This window comes from Sinocyclocheilus anshuiensis, unplaced genomic scaffold (genome assembly GCF_001515605.1).
Source record: "Sinocyclocheilus anshuiensis isolate Anshui unplaced genomic scaffold, SAMN03320099.WGS_v1.1 scaffold423, whole genome shotgun sequence".
NCBI lineage: Eukaryota > Metazoa > Chordata > Actinopteri > Cypriniformes > Cyprinidae > Sinocyclocheilus > Sinocyclocheilus anshuiensis.
In genome coordinates this window covers 951,121-964,850 of record NW_015549610.1, presented here as the reverse complement: position 1 = coordinate 964,850, position 13,730 = coordinate 951,121, and the positions used below count along the sequence as shown (strand labels likewise).

General features: G+C 36.8%; 1 protein-coding gene across 1 annotated transcript; it reads left to right on the top strand.

Annotated features, from left to right (window-relative positions):
• The first annotated feature begins 5,606 nt into the window (after positions 1-5,606).
• On the top strand, positions 5,607-12,366 carry LOC107659193 (putative E3 ubiquitin-protein ligase UBR7). The gene is made up of 11 exons (XM_016448042.1): positions 5,607-5,959; positions 6,292-6,425; positions 8,264-8,324; positions 8,410-8,505; positions 8,699-8,752; positions 8,875-8,980; positions 9,185-9,306; positions 9,782-9,973; positions 11,100-11,280; positions 11,407-11,468; positions 11,589-12,366. The coding sequence occupies exons 1-11, from the start codon at positions 5,828-5,830 to the stop codon at positions 11,679-11,681; spliced, it is 1,233 nt and encodes a 410-aa protein (XP_016303528.1). The 5' UTR covers positions 5,607-5,827; the 3' UTR covers positions 11,682-12,366.
• Positions 12,367-13,730: the final 1,364 nt, after the last annotated feature.

Below are 13,730 nucleotides of genomic sequence, written 5' to 3'. Positions count from 1 at the left end.
TCTGTAACGAATCAGTCCACTGAAGGCGAGCGTAGTGAGAACCCAAGTGCAGTTTTATTTACAGTGATTCAAACATAATCCAAAACAGACGAAGACTAGAAACACAGACTTGGCTTGACGAGGCATGAACAGACTTGACTTGGCATGAACAGACTTGACTTGAACAGACTAGACTCACCGACAGCAGGTTACAACTTCAATACACGACAAGGGCACAATGGGAACATGAAGGCTACTTATAGCAGACAAGAGGGTCACAAGACAAGAACAAACCAATGGGAAACAAGACACATGACTAAGACAACCAATCAGAACATGACACAATGAACAGAGGAACCAATGACATGAATACATGAGGGCAAGGGAAGCATGACACAAACAGGGAACATGACTAAACTAAATAATAAAAGACATGAACATGAACGTGAAACAAAAACAAAACCCAAACCCCACATTACACTATGCTCGGTATAAATATAAAAAACTGTAAATTAAAAAAATGTAATTCATTAGGCTACTTACTAACTAATTTCTCCTTTCAAAAGTAATATTATTACTTTACTTAGGCTACTACGTTATGGCAACAGTAATAGCCTATGTTACACTATTACTTTTCCTTCACGCCCCACGGAAGTTGTAGCCTAGGCCTAATTGCTTAATACCCAAAAAAATAAAAATAAATTCTGAAATGTTACTAACAATATATTTCTGCCTCATCATTTGACCAAAATCCACATTGGATCACAGTCAGAAGTTATCACAAACACTCACTGGTGATTGATAGTGACTTTTAAGTGTTGTATTCACCTCATTAATTGTCATGTGTATTGTGTAAGTTGTGTAAGTTAATTGTAGCTAATTTCTCTATTTCCCACATACGATTATATTCACAATGTACTGCATTTTATCAAAATAAATAGTATAAGTTTGTAAGGAAATGTTTCATTTTCTAAAAAGATTTTTAAATATAGTAATGCAATTTATATCGGGATCAGAGGGATGTGGGTGGGCAAGCCATGTAATGCCAGAGTAAAGTATAATGCCACAACTTCCATAATGCCACAACTAACACATTGGTGTTCGGATCATCTTTTCTTCTCACAAAATCAATGTAATGGCAATATTTCCATCCGTCAAATGTAAGCTTTTCCATATTCCAAGCTTGCCTGCTGCTCTGGTGACTTCATGTGTTCATGAGTCATACAAATTATGAAAATAAATCTAGGAATGACTGGATTGTTGGATTTCAAATCAGTAGGCATTGAGGGATCAAAACTAAGTAACTAGCTGTTTTATGGATGGTAACTGTAATATTATTACTGAAATCTTATTAGTAATTAGTTACACTACTAGTTACTGCACAACGTAATATTACTGTATTAATGTAACTAATCACTGTCCAACACTGCTTATTACTAATTACTTTCTAAATACCATATCAACCTCGGCCAGTTGAACAAACAATACAAGGAAGGATAGACATGAAACTGCTCTTTTAATTCTTTAAAAATAATATAAATATTATATAAAATAAATAATATTAAATTGCATAAATGATAACAAATATAACCCCTCAAGTATCGTTAAACAGAAAAGAAAAGAAAAAAAGAGTTTGACATTTTAAGGAAATCAGCTTATAAATCACAAAATTATATATATTTTATAAAATGTCAAAATGCTGAATGTTTTCTGTGAAGTTTAGGGGTAGGTTTATAGGGATAGATTAATACAGTTTAAATCATTTTCTTATCTCAAAATTGTTGTGGTCCTTTAAATCTCTCTTGTAATTTTACAACTGCTAACTGTCATGTAAGGTAGCGATTTGTCCTCTGTAGTGAATTTGTGCTTGGTAAAACCGTTGGTGTTACAGCACACCTGTGTGTACACATATTTTGATTTCTGGCGTTGTATATGACACAGTGATGCTCTGGGGGGCAGTAGACTACTTTGCGAGGTTAATAATAAAGTCGGCGAAGATTCACGGGAAACTTCCCGGATGTTGCTATTCCGGGAAGTGTGTCCTATGACAACAATTCTGTGGCAACGTTGTGTGTTTTGACTTGAGAAACATATTGTCCTGCAAACCGCGCAAAATGGATTGATCGTGTGATCACAGTAAGTAACACTCATGTGTAATCATGTGTTTAGTGGATATAGCGTGTCGCTATATAATAATGACACAACAGTACTAGTCAACAGCTCTGAGAAATATCCAGATGGTGATTTTTCTTGTGTTTGAAGAACGTCCTCTTTGTTTATTTAATATTTCAAGCTAGAGTTTTATAATTATTTTAGGAATGTGTTTCGTACAACATCAAGGAAGTTAATATTTTGAAAATTAAATATTTTAGTGATATATTTTTAGTGAATATAATTAAATATGAACTAGTATATTTAATAAGTATTTAATGACAATACTGGTATTTTTTTCAGTGATAATTGACAGTTTAAGCTGAGCTGATTTGATTTTTATTTCCTGAATATTCAACAGTGATCATACCATTGATCACATGATTTCACATGGTTTCTTGTCATCCTGGGCATTTGCTGTCTTTGTTTCTCCAGAGAAGAGCATGGAGAATGATGAATTTCCGCCAGCGGATGGGGTGGATCGGCGTCGGACTGTACTTGTTGGCCAGTGTCGCTGCCGTGTATTATATATTTGAGATCAGCCAAACATACAACCGACTTGCACTGGCACAAGTAGAAAAGGCAGCTGGAGCGCAGACAAAATGGTCGGGAGATGCTTCTTCCTCTTCCCCATCTTCAACCTCATGGATCGTGACTCTGAAAACGAGACTTCTCCTCCTGCCCTTCTGGGTGTGGGCCACCATTTTCCTCATTCCCTACCTCCAGGTGTTCCTCTTTCTTTACTCCTGCACAAGGGCGGACCCCAAAACTGTAGGATACTGTATTCTGCCCATCTGCCTTGCTGTTCTCTGCAACCGTCACCAAACCTTCGCCAAGGCCTCCAATCAGATCAGCAGACTGCAGCTGATTGACACGTGAAGTGATTGTTAAAGATGAGGAGGAGGTGCCATGCAGTTTGGTGTCTTAGGGGTTGGGCAATACAAAAGTGCATTCATAAATAAGATAATTATTTTTTAAGACTTGGTCCTGAAATTTTTTTGGTGTAGGAATTAAAAGGGGAGTGTGTTTAGGATTAATTTTATGTTATGCTTTTTTTTTTTCTTTATCAGCTAATTGTTTGAGTCACTTGCAGTTCCACACCAGTTTTTATTGTGTATTTTTAGCAAAAAAACTGGACTATAGGTGATGTTTCGTACTCTTTCAAGCTGAATGGCAAAATTGGTCCACATTTTAATAAAAGTAGATTTATAACGGGATCCAGAAGTATTTTCCATGTTGGCTCAGTCTTATGGTACTTTTGTCTTGATTTCACTGAAAAAAACTTTTATAATTGAAATTAAATTTGATAAATGAAATCTAAGTAGCCTAAATGGAGGCAATTAAGCCATTGTCCCAAGATGTGGAGAATGTTGATGGGGCTGTGTGTTGAACTCGGTGTACTACTTGAATTACACTTCTGACGGTGGGTAGATTTACTATAAATCAAGAAGAATAAAGATTTGTCGGTGTGGACAGCTGTAATTGTTTCCGTACTATGAGGAACTTTAATGCTCCAGGCATTTGTTCTCAACTCCAGTGGACATTTTATTAGTGGAAAATAAGAAAACCGCTGACAGTGGTGCCACATATGTATTGTCCATTTGTTTATAACTGTCTATCTTTTTATTTGTTTTGAATATAAAATGCACTCAAGGCTGGAACAAAGCAAGGAGTTGTAATAAGGAAAGTTTTGTATTAAAAATACACTTTGTTATCAGTATTTTGTTCAAATATGATTTCTTGTCAGCGCTAGACATGGCAAGAGTATTTTCTCCTTATTTGACAAATACTATTTTTCATGTATCATAGTGATAATGAAGTGTCCTCAGAGAAAAGACATCTGTGTTTCAGAAAGCAAATTGTACATATTCGTGTCTGTGTGGAATAGTTGTGAACTCAATCTTATGTCTTATTGTTGAGGGATATCTGCATCATTTGACAGTGTGAGTAATCTTATCTTGTATAAGAAATGCAAAGGTTATTTAGACTTGTTGGGTGTGTTAGGTTGTAATGAGTCTGGCACAAAACATTGGGTCTCAAACTTCTCAACTTCAACCTGTGCCGCAGACCCAAGTGTTTTGATGTTTAAAATCACGTCTTTTTGTCAACAGTGTCTTTGTTGAAATGTTCAAAAAAGGCAAATCATTTTTGCCTAAAAGGGCTTGACTGTGAATTTATAATGATAATGTTTAATGGGTATTTGTTAATAACTTTCCATTGCAATCTTAATACACTGTGGTTTGAAACAACTCTGACAAAAATCAATAAAGAAATGTAATGTGCAGTCTGTTACATTGATTTCTCAGTCACAAACTCAGACATTTTATTGGACAGTTTGAATCCAGTTTATTGCACAGTGGTTTATTATCACCTGTTAGCTGAAGAAACCACAGTACTGATAACCACTGTCAATTTGTAACTATTTACAACATGAAAAATGTATTGTTAAAACAATTTTAATTTCACAGTTATACTTTCGCCTTTTAGAGGAACCTGAAGTTATGAAAAATAACTTAGAAATACATAAACAGAATTGGGAACAAATTAAGGCAAAATCTTGAAATTGTGGCTGACATAAAGGTTTTTCCGAGGAGGAGGGTACTGATGTACATACACACATCTTTATGTAATAAAGGCCATAACAAAACAATGGCAGTTCTGAAGATCATGAACGCAAGGTTTTTATCCGCTTGTTTGGAGGCTCTGAGTTTGACTTTTTGGTGGCCATTTCTGTGGTCTTATCCTCTTCATCACTGTCCTCTTCCTCTTCATCTATAACATGGGTTTCAAAAATAGAAAGAAGTTACAAAAATTAGACAATAAAATAATTATGACAAAATATAATGACGCTGACTTAATTGTAATAAGAATATTGAAGTAATAAAGTATTTGTAGTAAGTAAATAAATAAATAAATAAAAGTTTGGTCACTACTTAACAAACGACAGAAGAAGCTCGCTGTCATATGAGGGGAGACTTTTAGCCACCTTCGTAGTCTTTATTGTATGTATTTTTCATTTATTTATTTTATATTTTAAGTCTGTTGGTTTTCCATAAACAAGCCGGTCTTCATTTTAGCAGCTTACCATCTACATCTGCTGTGCTGTTTTCCACTGAGCCCCTTTCTTGTTCAACAAGAGCCGTCAAAACTTCAGAACCATGTAAAAATGTGACAACTGAAGAATGTTTAAATATATATATATATATATATATATATAATTATATATTTAAAAAAACGTATGAGTGACACACTATTTATAAGCGGTATAATGAGTGGACATGGCAACACTGAACTCTGATCTATCAAATTAGCTTTGCGAAAATTCCTTTTTTTTCTGTTTATTCAGAATCATTGAGTTAATATGGGTGTGATGTATGAATACACATTAGTCAGAAAAAAAGAGCCCTAAAAATAATAAATTATATTTACAACTCCAGCAACTCTCCCGCCAAAACATATCGTATTTGCATAAACCGGAAGCAGCGTTGGTTTTGTTATTGTCACAGTTAATCCCGAGAATATGTTCGGGTAATGTCAAATTGCATTACACTTTCCTACATTTTTCGTTTAGTTCTATAACAGAGGACCCACTGTCTCCAGTAAAGCGTGATCTTGCTGACAATTCAGTTAGTTCGTGTCTCGGTTCGTGCCCTGGAACAGGAACTAGAAACATTTTTTTGCGCTCGTCTCTTCAAGGATGGCGGCAAATGTTGGAGAGGAAGAGGCTACTGTATCTCTGGTGGACGTCTTAGAGGAGGATGAAGAACTGGAGAACGAAGCCTCCGCTGTTCTTGGAGGGAGTGATTCAGAGAAATGCTCGTATCCAGAGGTTTGACGTCTTTATGTAAACGCTGACTTTTCAAATAATCCGTTTTTAGCAAGCGGATCATACCTTGACACAGCCTATTTCATCTTGGTGTTCAGCATAATTCTTGCAAAATGTTTGTAGGATTGTTTTGATTTGGGTTTAGCACAAAACATCATCAATAATGCGTCGATGCTGCGTCTATTTGTCGGAAATAAACCTTCTTGCAATAACAGATAATCGCAAGATACCTTTAACAGTAGTTGTCAGCAAATGCTCTGTATTTACATTAACATTCTCAAATGAAAATAAGTTATATGTTCTGAAAACCAGGTGATTTTTTTTTGTCCTGACAGGGATATGTGAAGCGTCAGGCTCTGTATGCCTGCAACACCTGCACACCAAAGGGAGGAGAGCCAGCTGGCATCTGTCTGGCATGCTCCTACAAGTGCCATGAAGGCCATGACCTTTTTGAGCTATATACCAAGAGGTGAATATTTCCACAGTCCATCTAAAATAACCACTGAAGCCATGATACTATGTTAGAAGGTACATTTGCTGCTGCTCTAACCCATTTAAGCAGATCTGAAATTTATTGTTTGATGGTTTGCTGAAGGGCTTCCATGTGCATTTTGCAAACTATTTTGCCTAATGTGTGTTAATATATTTTTGACAGTATGACAGCGGAATTATTTAGCTGTTTTTCCTTGATGTATTTGCACTAGCTGCATCATAGGCAATGAGAGTGAAGACTTGAATGAGAACTAGGGCTGTCAAAATTGCTGAAAAACTACATTTGAATTTTGTACTTAAATATGATCAAAATTTGAATTATATTCAAATTAGACAATAAAATAATTATGACAAAATATAATGACGCTGACTTAATTGTAATAAGAATATTGAAGTAATAAAGTATTTGTAGTAAGTAAATAAATAAATAAATAAAAGTTTGGTCACTACTTAACAAACGACAGAAGAAGCTCGCTGTCATATGAGGGGAGACTTTTAGCCACCTTCGTAGTCTTTATTGTATGTATTTTTCATTTATTTATTTTATATTTTAAGTCTGTTGGTTTTCCATAAACAAGCCGGTCTTCATTTTAGCAGCTTACCATCTACATCTGCTGTGCTGTTTTCCGCTGAGCCCCTTTCTTGTTCAACAAGAGCCGTCAAAACTTCAGATATATCAGCATTTAATTTCTTGATGCCAGTTATCATTGATTTCAAATTGCCATCTGCTTGTACTGTAAACTGGCTTGTCCGTCCATCTCGGTACTTCAGCTCTCCCTTCAGCTCGCACGCCGCCATATTGCAAGTACACACTGTAGCTCGGTTGCCAGATCTCACAACAAAACCACGCAAAATGGACTGTCTAAAATAGAATGGAAAAAATGGAGTATCTAAAAAAAATATTTATGAAATAGAATGGAATAGATTACACTACAGGCTAAACTACAACATCCCTCAAAATATTATTATCAGTAATTACATAATTTTACAAAAAATAGCTAAAATATTTCAAATATAGAACTGGTCATTAAATAACTGCAACAGGCAGCAAATTAACAATATTAGTTTAAAATAATGTTTATAAACCAATTATAATGAATTAAGTTGCTTAAACAACTATAAACAAAACAGCATCATGTATGTATGTATAGTTTAATACAAAGGGCGGAAAGCCATTCACACAGAGTACATTTTTCATTTAAAAACATGAGATGCAGTGGGATGGGGAAAAAACCCACCATAAAGTCTCGAGATGTGCTTTTTTCAAAGTTAAACTTGCATTAATTTTACATGGCTTTCTAAACATGCGGCTCCTTTGTGCGATAGTAATAGATGTCACTCTAGAAAACACGAAATACGTGTTCTGTGTGAATGGCCTGGTTTCAGTTTTGATGTAAACAAGATCTTCTCCACATTGATGTTCTCTTTTTCCGCGATGTTTTTAATAACAACGCAGCAGCGCCGCATCTAGTGGCTTCAACTGGATAGGTTAACAAAACATTATAATGCAACGACACTTACATCGTCATTGCAACTCGTGCGCCAATGCAACGTTTTTGCATTAGAATGTGGATTTTTATTTTAAATTCGACGAATATTCGAAATTCTAATTTTTTTTGACAGACCTAATGAGAACCGTCACATAAAACATAATTTTAATGTGAAGAAATTTCCTGGAGGCAATAAAACTAAAGGCATCAGTGTTTTTAGATGGTTTGGATTGAATTACACACAGATCCTACTTTAAATTGTGCTTGCTGAGGCATTGTGATATGTTACGAGTAAGCTGCACTCAAAACCTTATTGATAATACAGGAATTTTCGATGTGATTGTGGAAACGACAAGTTTGGGGAAATGGAGTGCAAGCTATTTGCGGTAAGATACGCTTTGCTGTTAGTTTGAATTTGTGTCTTTGCGTTTTAATTGGACTTTTCTAATCTGATGGAGTTCTGTTATACAGGATAAAGAGAAAGTGAATTCAGGGAACAAATACAGCCATAATTTTTTTGGCTTGTATTGCACATGTGACAGACCCTACCCAGATCCAGAGGATGAGGTAATGTGCGCTTTAGATTGAGTTGCATTCTATAATAATGTTCTATTATTCTGTTATTGTATGTTGTATTGCAAATAAAGTTTTTAATTATGAATCCGTATTCAGATGTGTATTGTGTTTGGATGTTTAGAGTGTTTTTATTATCTTGCATTGAGTAGATCACATGCATATATGAACCATGTTCTCTCTTCAGGTTCCAGATGAGATGATCCAGTGTATTGTGTGTGAGGACTGGTTCCATGGTCGGGTTAGTATCAAATCAGATTGCAGGACATGAACATGGTTTAGTGTTCTTTATGTGTGTGTAGATGAGGAGCAGAATGCATTCAGGTTGAAATGTTTGAGAACATCTCTGTGTGTTTCTCTCAGCATTTAGGCTGCGTAGTGCCAGACTGTGTGGAGCTGCAAGAGATGATCTGCGAGTCGTGCATGAATAAAACACCTTTCCTTTGGAACTATGCTGCACATATTGCAGGTAATGTTGTATACATTTTTCTGCTTCCGTTTTGCATTTATAGATAATTTAGTATGAAAACAAGTGTAAAGTTCTCTTTAAAAAGAGAGAAATGAATGTATCAGCCAGGACACATTAAACTGATCAAAAGTGACAGTAAAGCCGTTTACAGTGTTTACAACAATTATGCATTTGTGAAGGTTTATTATGTCTTGTTTGCATCAGTGCCACCCATGACAAAAGTAAGTCCATGCAAAGGAGAGGAGGATGTGAAGGTGGAGGTAGAAAATGATGAAGAGGAGAGGAAAATAAAAAATGAGAACCCTAGGAGCCCTGTTGATGAGAAGGTACTTGCTGTTTGCTGTAATGTGTGTTTTCTTGTCTCTAAATAGGAGGATGAAACATGACATGGCATTTTTAATTCAATTAAGTCCTGTTCAGTCCATTTTATTGTGGACAGCCAAACTTAAATCTCCTACTTGTATTCAATGAATAAGTGTTTTAAGGCACGATGCACTTAGCTGTTTTTAGACACAGATATGCCTTTGTTTTGAAGTCTCACCACAAGGTGGCAGTAGTTCGGTTAGATGATGCATGTCTGAAAGACTTTTCATTGGGGAATCGGTTCATCTATTATGCTTCATCTGTCTCAATTAAGCTGTAATTTGCAGATATCGAGCTAAACTGAATTTGCACCACATTGTTTTGTTGCTGTTAGCAAGAATGCCAACTCGGCTGTATGAATGAGAAATGATTTGAACAATCTACACAGGAAGAGATGAAGCAGTGATCAAGATTTGGTGACCTTCTCTCTGCCGTCAGGTGCAGGACAACGGGACATCCGCCTGTAAGCGGAAACACCAGGAAGAAGCTGAAGGCTCCTCAGAGGAGGGTTTGTGCTCAGGTTGCAGGTTGAGAGAGATGAAGGCCTCGGGGAGGAGCCGGACTCTGCAGGGCGCTGTGTTCTGGCTGTCTGCCTGGCGCACAAAACTCTGCACCTGCTCCGACTGCAAGGTACAGCTCAAACACACTTTACAGAGGAGGTTTACTACATAATACTGCTTTCACCCTAGTTTAAAGGATTAGTTGACTTCCAGAATTTTTCCATATAGTGGACTTCAGTGGGAGCCAATGGGTTGAAGGTCCAAATTGCAGTTTCAATGCTGCTTCAAAGGGCTCTACATGATCCCAGCCGAGGAATAAGGGTCTTATCTAGTGAAACGATCAGTCATTTAAAAAAAAAAAATCACGTGTGACATAGGCGGAAGTACCGACTCAGTGTTTACAAAGCGAACGTGTAAAGAGAGTCAAACGGCATTGAAGTTAGAGGATAAAATGAGATGGAGTTTTTCACCCTACCCTACCTTTTTGAACGGAGTACACAGATGAAGAACTAACCATGCCGGACCTTTCCTACATAATTACGTAATGCGTGAAATCACGCATGCGCATCGCAGAGCTAATGCAAATTTTATTTCAATTTAAATTTTTTAATTTATTTTTTGATTACCGATCTTTTCTCTAGACCCTTATTCCTTAACTGGGATCGTGTAGAGCCCTTTGAAGCTGCTTTGAAACTGCAATTTAGACCTTCAACCTATTTGCCGCTATTAAAGTCCACCATATGGAGAAAAATCCTGGAATGTTTTCCACAAAAGAACGTCATTTCTTTTCAACTGAAAGGGGGGAGTGGTTATGAACGAATGAATGAAACTCATTTGTCTGTGTTTCGCTCCGTCTCGAATCGTGCTCGCGGAAAGTGCTTGAGAAACTGTCTCTTCCGTGGCTCGGTACGCTTTCAACTAATTTTTTTAGACTTGAGCTAGACTGCACGACATTCACATTACATGATTTGACTGATTTTTACGTAGAAAGGGCGACAGCGCACCGCATTAAAAGAAATGAACATTCATGCTTTAATAACTGCTGGCCAAATTCAAAAACGAAACTAAAATTAAATCATCTTTGAGAGCAAGGGGGCCTCTACGCAGCTTGTGTATTTTGCGTATAGGGAGGATCGGCTCTGGGCATGGGGGTGAGTAAACTAATCCTTTAACAGAGTGATTCTGTATCATTCAAACACAATCAACATGAAGAAACAACATTGTTTCTGGTCTCATGTTTTGCTTTCTTTGCTTAGGTCATCTATACAGATGCAGGAGTGTCTTTCCTTATGGACGAGATGGACACTGTCCTGGCGTATGAAAACAAGGGCAAGTCTACAATGCAGGCTGAACAAGCAGGAGGAGCTGAGGGTCGTGACCCCTTGATGTCGGCCCTAAACAACTTAAATCGGGTTCAGCAGCTGGAGATTATCCATGGTTAGTAGAGTTAAGTGGTACTAACATCCTTATCTGTGTGAAAGCAAAACGAATTAGTTTTCTGATTGACAAGAGATTTCAAATGTAACTGCTCAACTGTGATGTTGACATTGAATTTTTCCTCAGAATATAATGACATGAAGACTGAGCTGAAGGACTACCTGCAGCGATTTGCAGCAGAAGGAAAAGTAGGTTTTCGTTTGTGTGTCTGTGTGTGTGTGTGCGCGTTTTTTTTTTTTAATGTGTGGTTTAGTTGAATGTAAGCTTGTAGTGTCTAGTGTTTATTTTCTTCTCCTCTCCTTGTTTAGGTGGTGACACCTGAGGACATCCGTCACTTCTTTGAACAGCAGCAAAGCCGCAAGAGACGAAGAGCCAATGCAGGCCAGTACTACTGCAGTTAAACTGCCCTTCTCCCTGCCACTTCAAGCATACCAGCTACATCCAATCCTTCATGGTCGTCAATCCCCGCCCCCCAATCTGTTCATTCCAAGGCCACCTCTGGTTTTGTAAAATAAATATGCAGTTCAAATTCAGGCCCTCATAATCTTGTATGATTTTGACCTTGTATAGTGATGTATGACAGAATCTGTGTTTCCAAAGATGTAACTGTAATTCTTTTCTTGTAATCCTGCCATTTCAAATCAACATGTCGATCGTCTCCAAGATGCATTATGGAAAGATTAAAAACAATGGATTTATGGAAAAGCACTTCTATAATGTCATAAATAGGAATTGCAGTCAATCCTCAGGAGCTCTCTCTTTTAAGCAATTTAAAATGGTGCCAGTATTTACAGAAGGCTATTAGGGAAGTCACAATCACATACATGACTGCAGTCAGTATTCATTCTTTTCTGATGAGACAGCAAATATTCACATTCATGTATGTCAGGGTAAATAGATCTACAGCCTATTGGAAAAAGCTGTTTAGATAAACCTACGCAAGTGCTTTTTCAGGTTGTTCAGTTACAATTGTGAATTGTCTAGTAACGCTTTATTCATTTTATCTTGTTTTAACCTGTTTTGTTTGTAGATTCTGTTACTTTTTAATGTCCTATCTTTGAGAAATAAACATGGCAATACATTTGGGCCCTGCGATGTATGTCTTTTATCCAAAGAACAAGAACACCCAAGAACACTCCATTGGGGAGAAATTGTTTCCGTGTTTATATTTCATTAGTTCAGTAACTTATATAAATTTTGAGTTCTGGTAATAACTGACAAAGCTTTGCACACCATTGCAGTGGGAAAAAAACTGACCAAGGCTACTAGACTTAACTTTTTAATTTAATTAAAAAAGTAGTATATGATTTCAGTCCCAATTTAAGGGTATCTTTAGGCATGTCATGAAGCCTGCAGCTAGTAATTTACATAAACAGGCCCAAACAATATCCATAAGGGCTTTCCACATTCTATCCATCCATCTATACCTTAAGTAGTTTAATAAATGACTTTGAAGCCTCTAGGCTTGTGTGAGTTAGCATATGCATTGTTTCAGTTGGTTTGAAATTAAATTGTAAATGTCAGTGGGAACCGAATCGTGATTTCTACATGACAGTTTCTATGCAAATTGTGTGGTTAGTGAGACGCTCTGTGTTTCCCTCTCCCATTTACCACTAATGGCAAGGTGTTACTCGCTGCTCATCTGGCAGCTTGAATGAATGAAATCAAACAAACAACAAAACACACACACAATCATTATAACTCAAAACTATTTATTTCCAAGACATTAGTCACCTAATTGCAGAGTAAAGTTCATAACTACACCGGCCAAAGAAAAGAATAGAAAAATAGACACTTTCCACAACTCCACAAAAGAATGCTGCTTTTTTTTTTTTTGTATGTGTGCGTGTATATATACACAAATATATGCACACACACACACACACAAAGTCTCAAATAGATATTCGCATGTTTTATATATATTTATAAAAAACTTTACATTTTACATACAACAAAACACCATATTTCTGAGGCCTGTGATCAAAGGTACCAAAAATCTTGAAAAATATCTTCTGAAGAAAAAAAAGACAAATTAAACATTATGCACACTAAGCGTTGGCTACAGTATTACAAAGAGACGGTTTAACAGAGGTTTGTAGAAAGGGCTTGCATAAGACAAAAGGGGTGTGGAGGAAGCCCAGCCTCAGGCAGGGAAGGCACTAAATCGTCTCTGTAAGAGAGACAGCACAAGAGAGAACCTGGAGATCTCGACTTAAAGTCTGCAAACACAACTTCCCTTGGCCCTCACACATCCAAAACACAAACCTTCAGTTCAGTTCAGCCTTGCGGCACTTTGGAGATAAATAATGCAATGCCATGCAAATATACTAAAAGGATTAGGAATGAATGTTGAAGACAAATGACTCAGCTGTGAATCTAGAACTGAATAAACAGAAGTTTCAGTCAAAATAAACCAATAGAGCCAACAGAGGGCGCTATTCCACAACAAA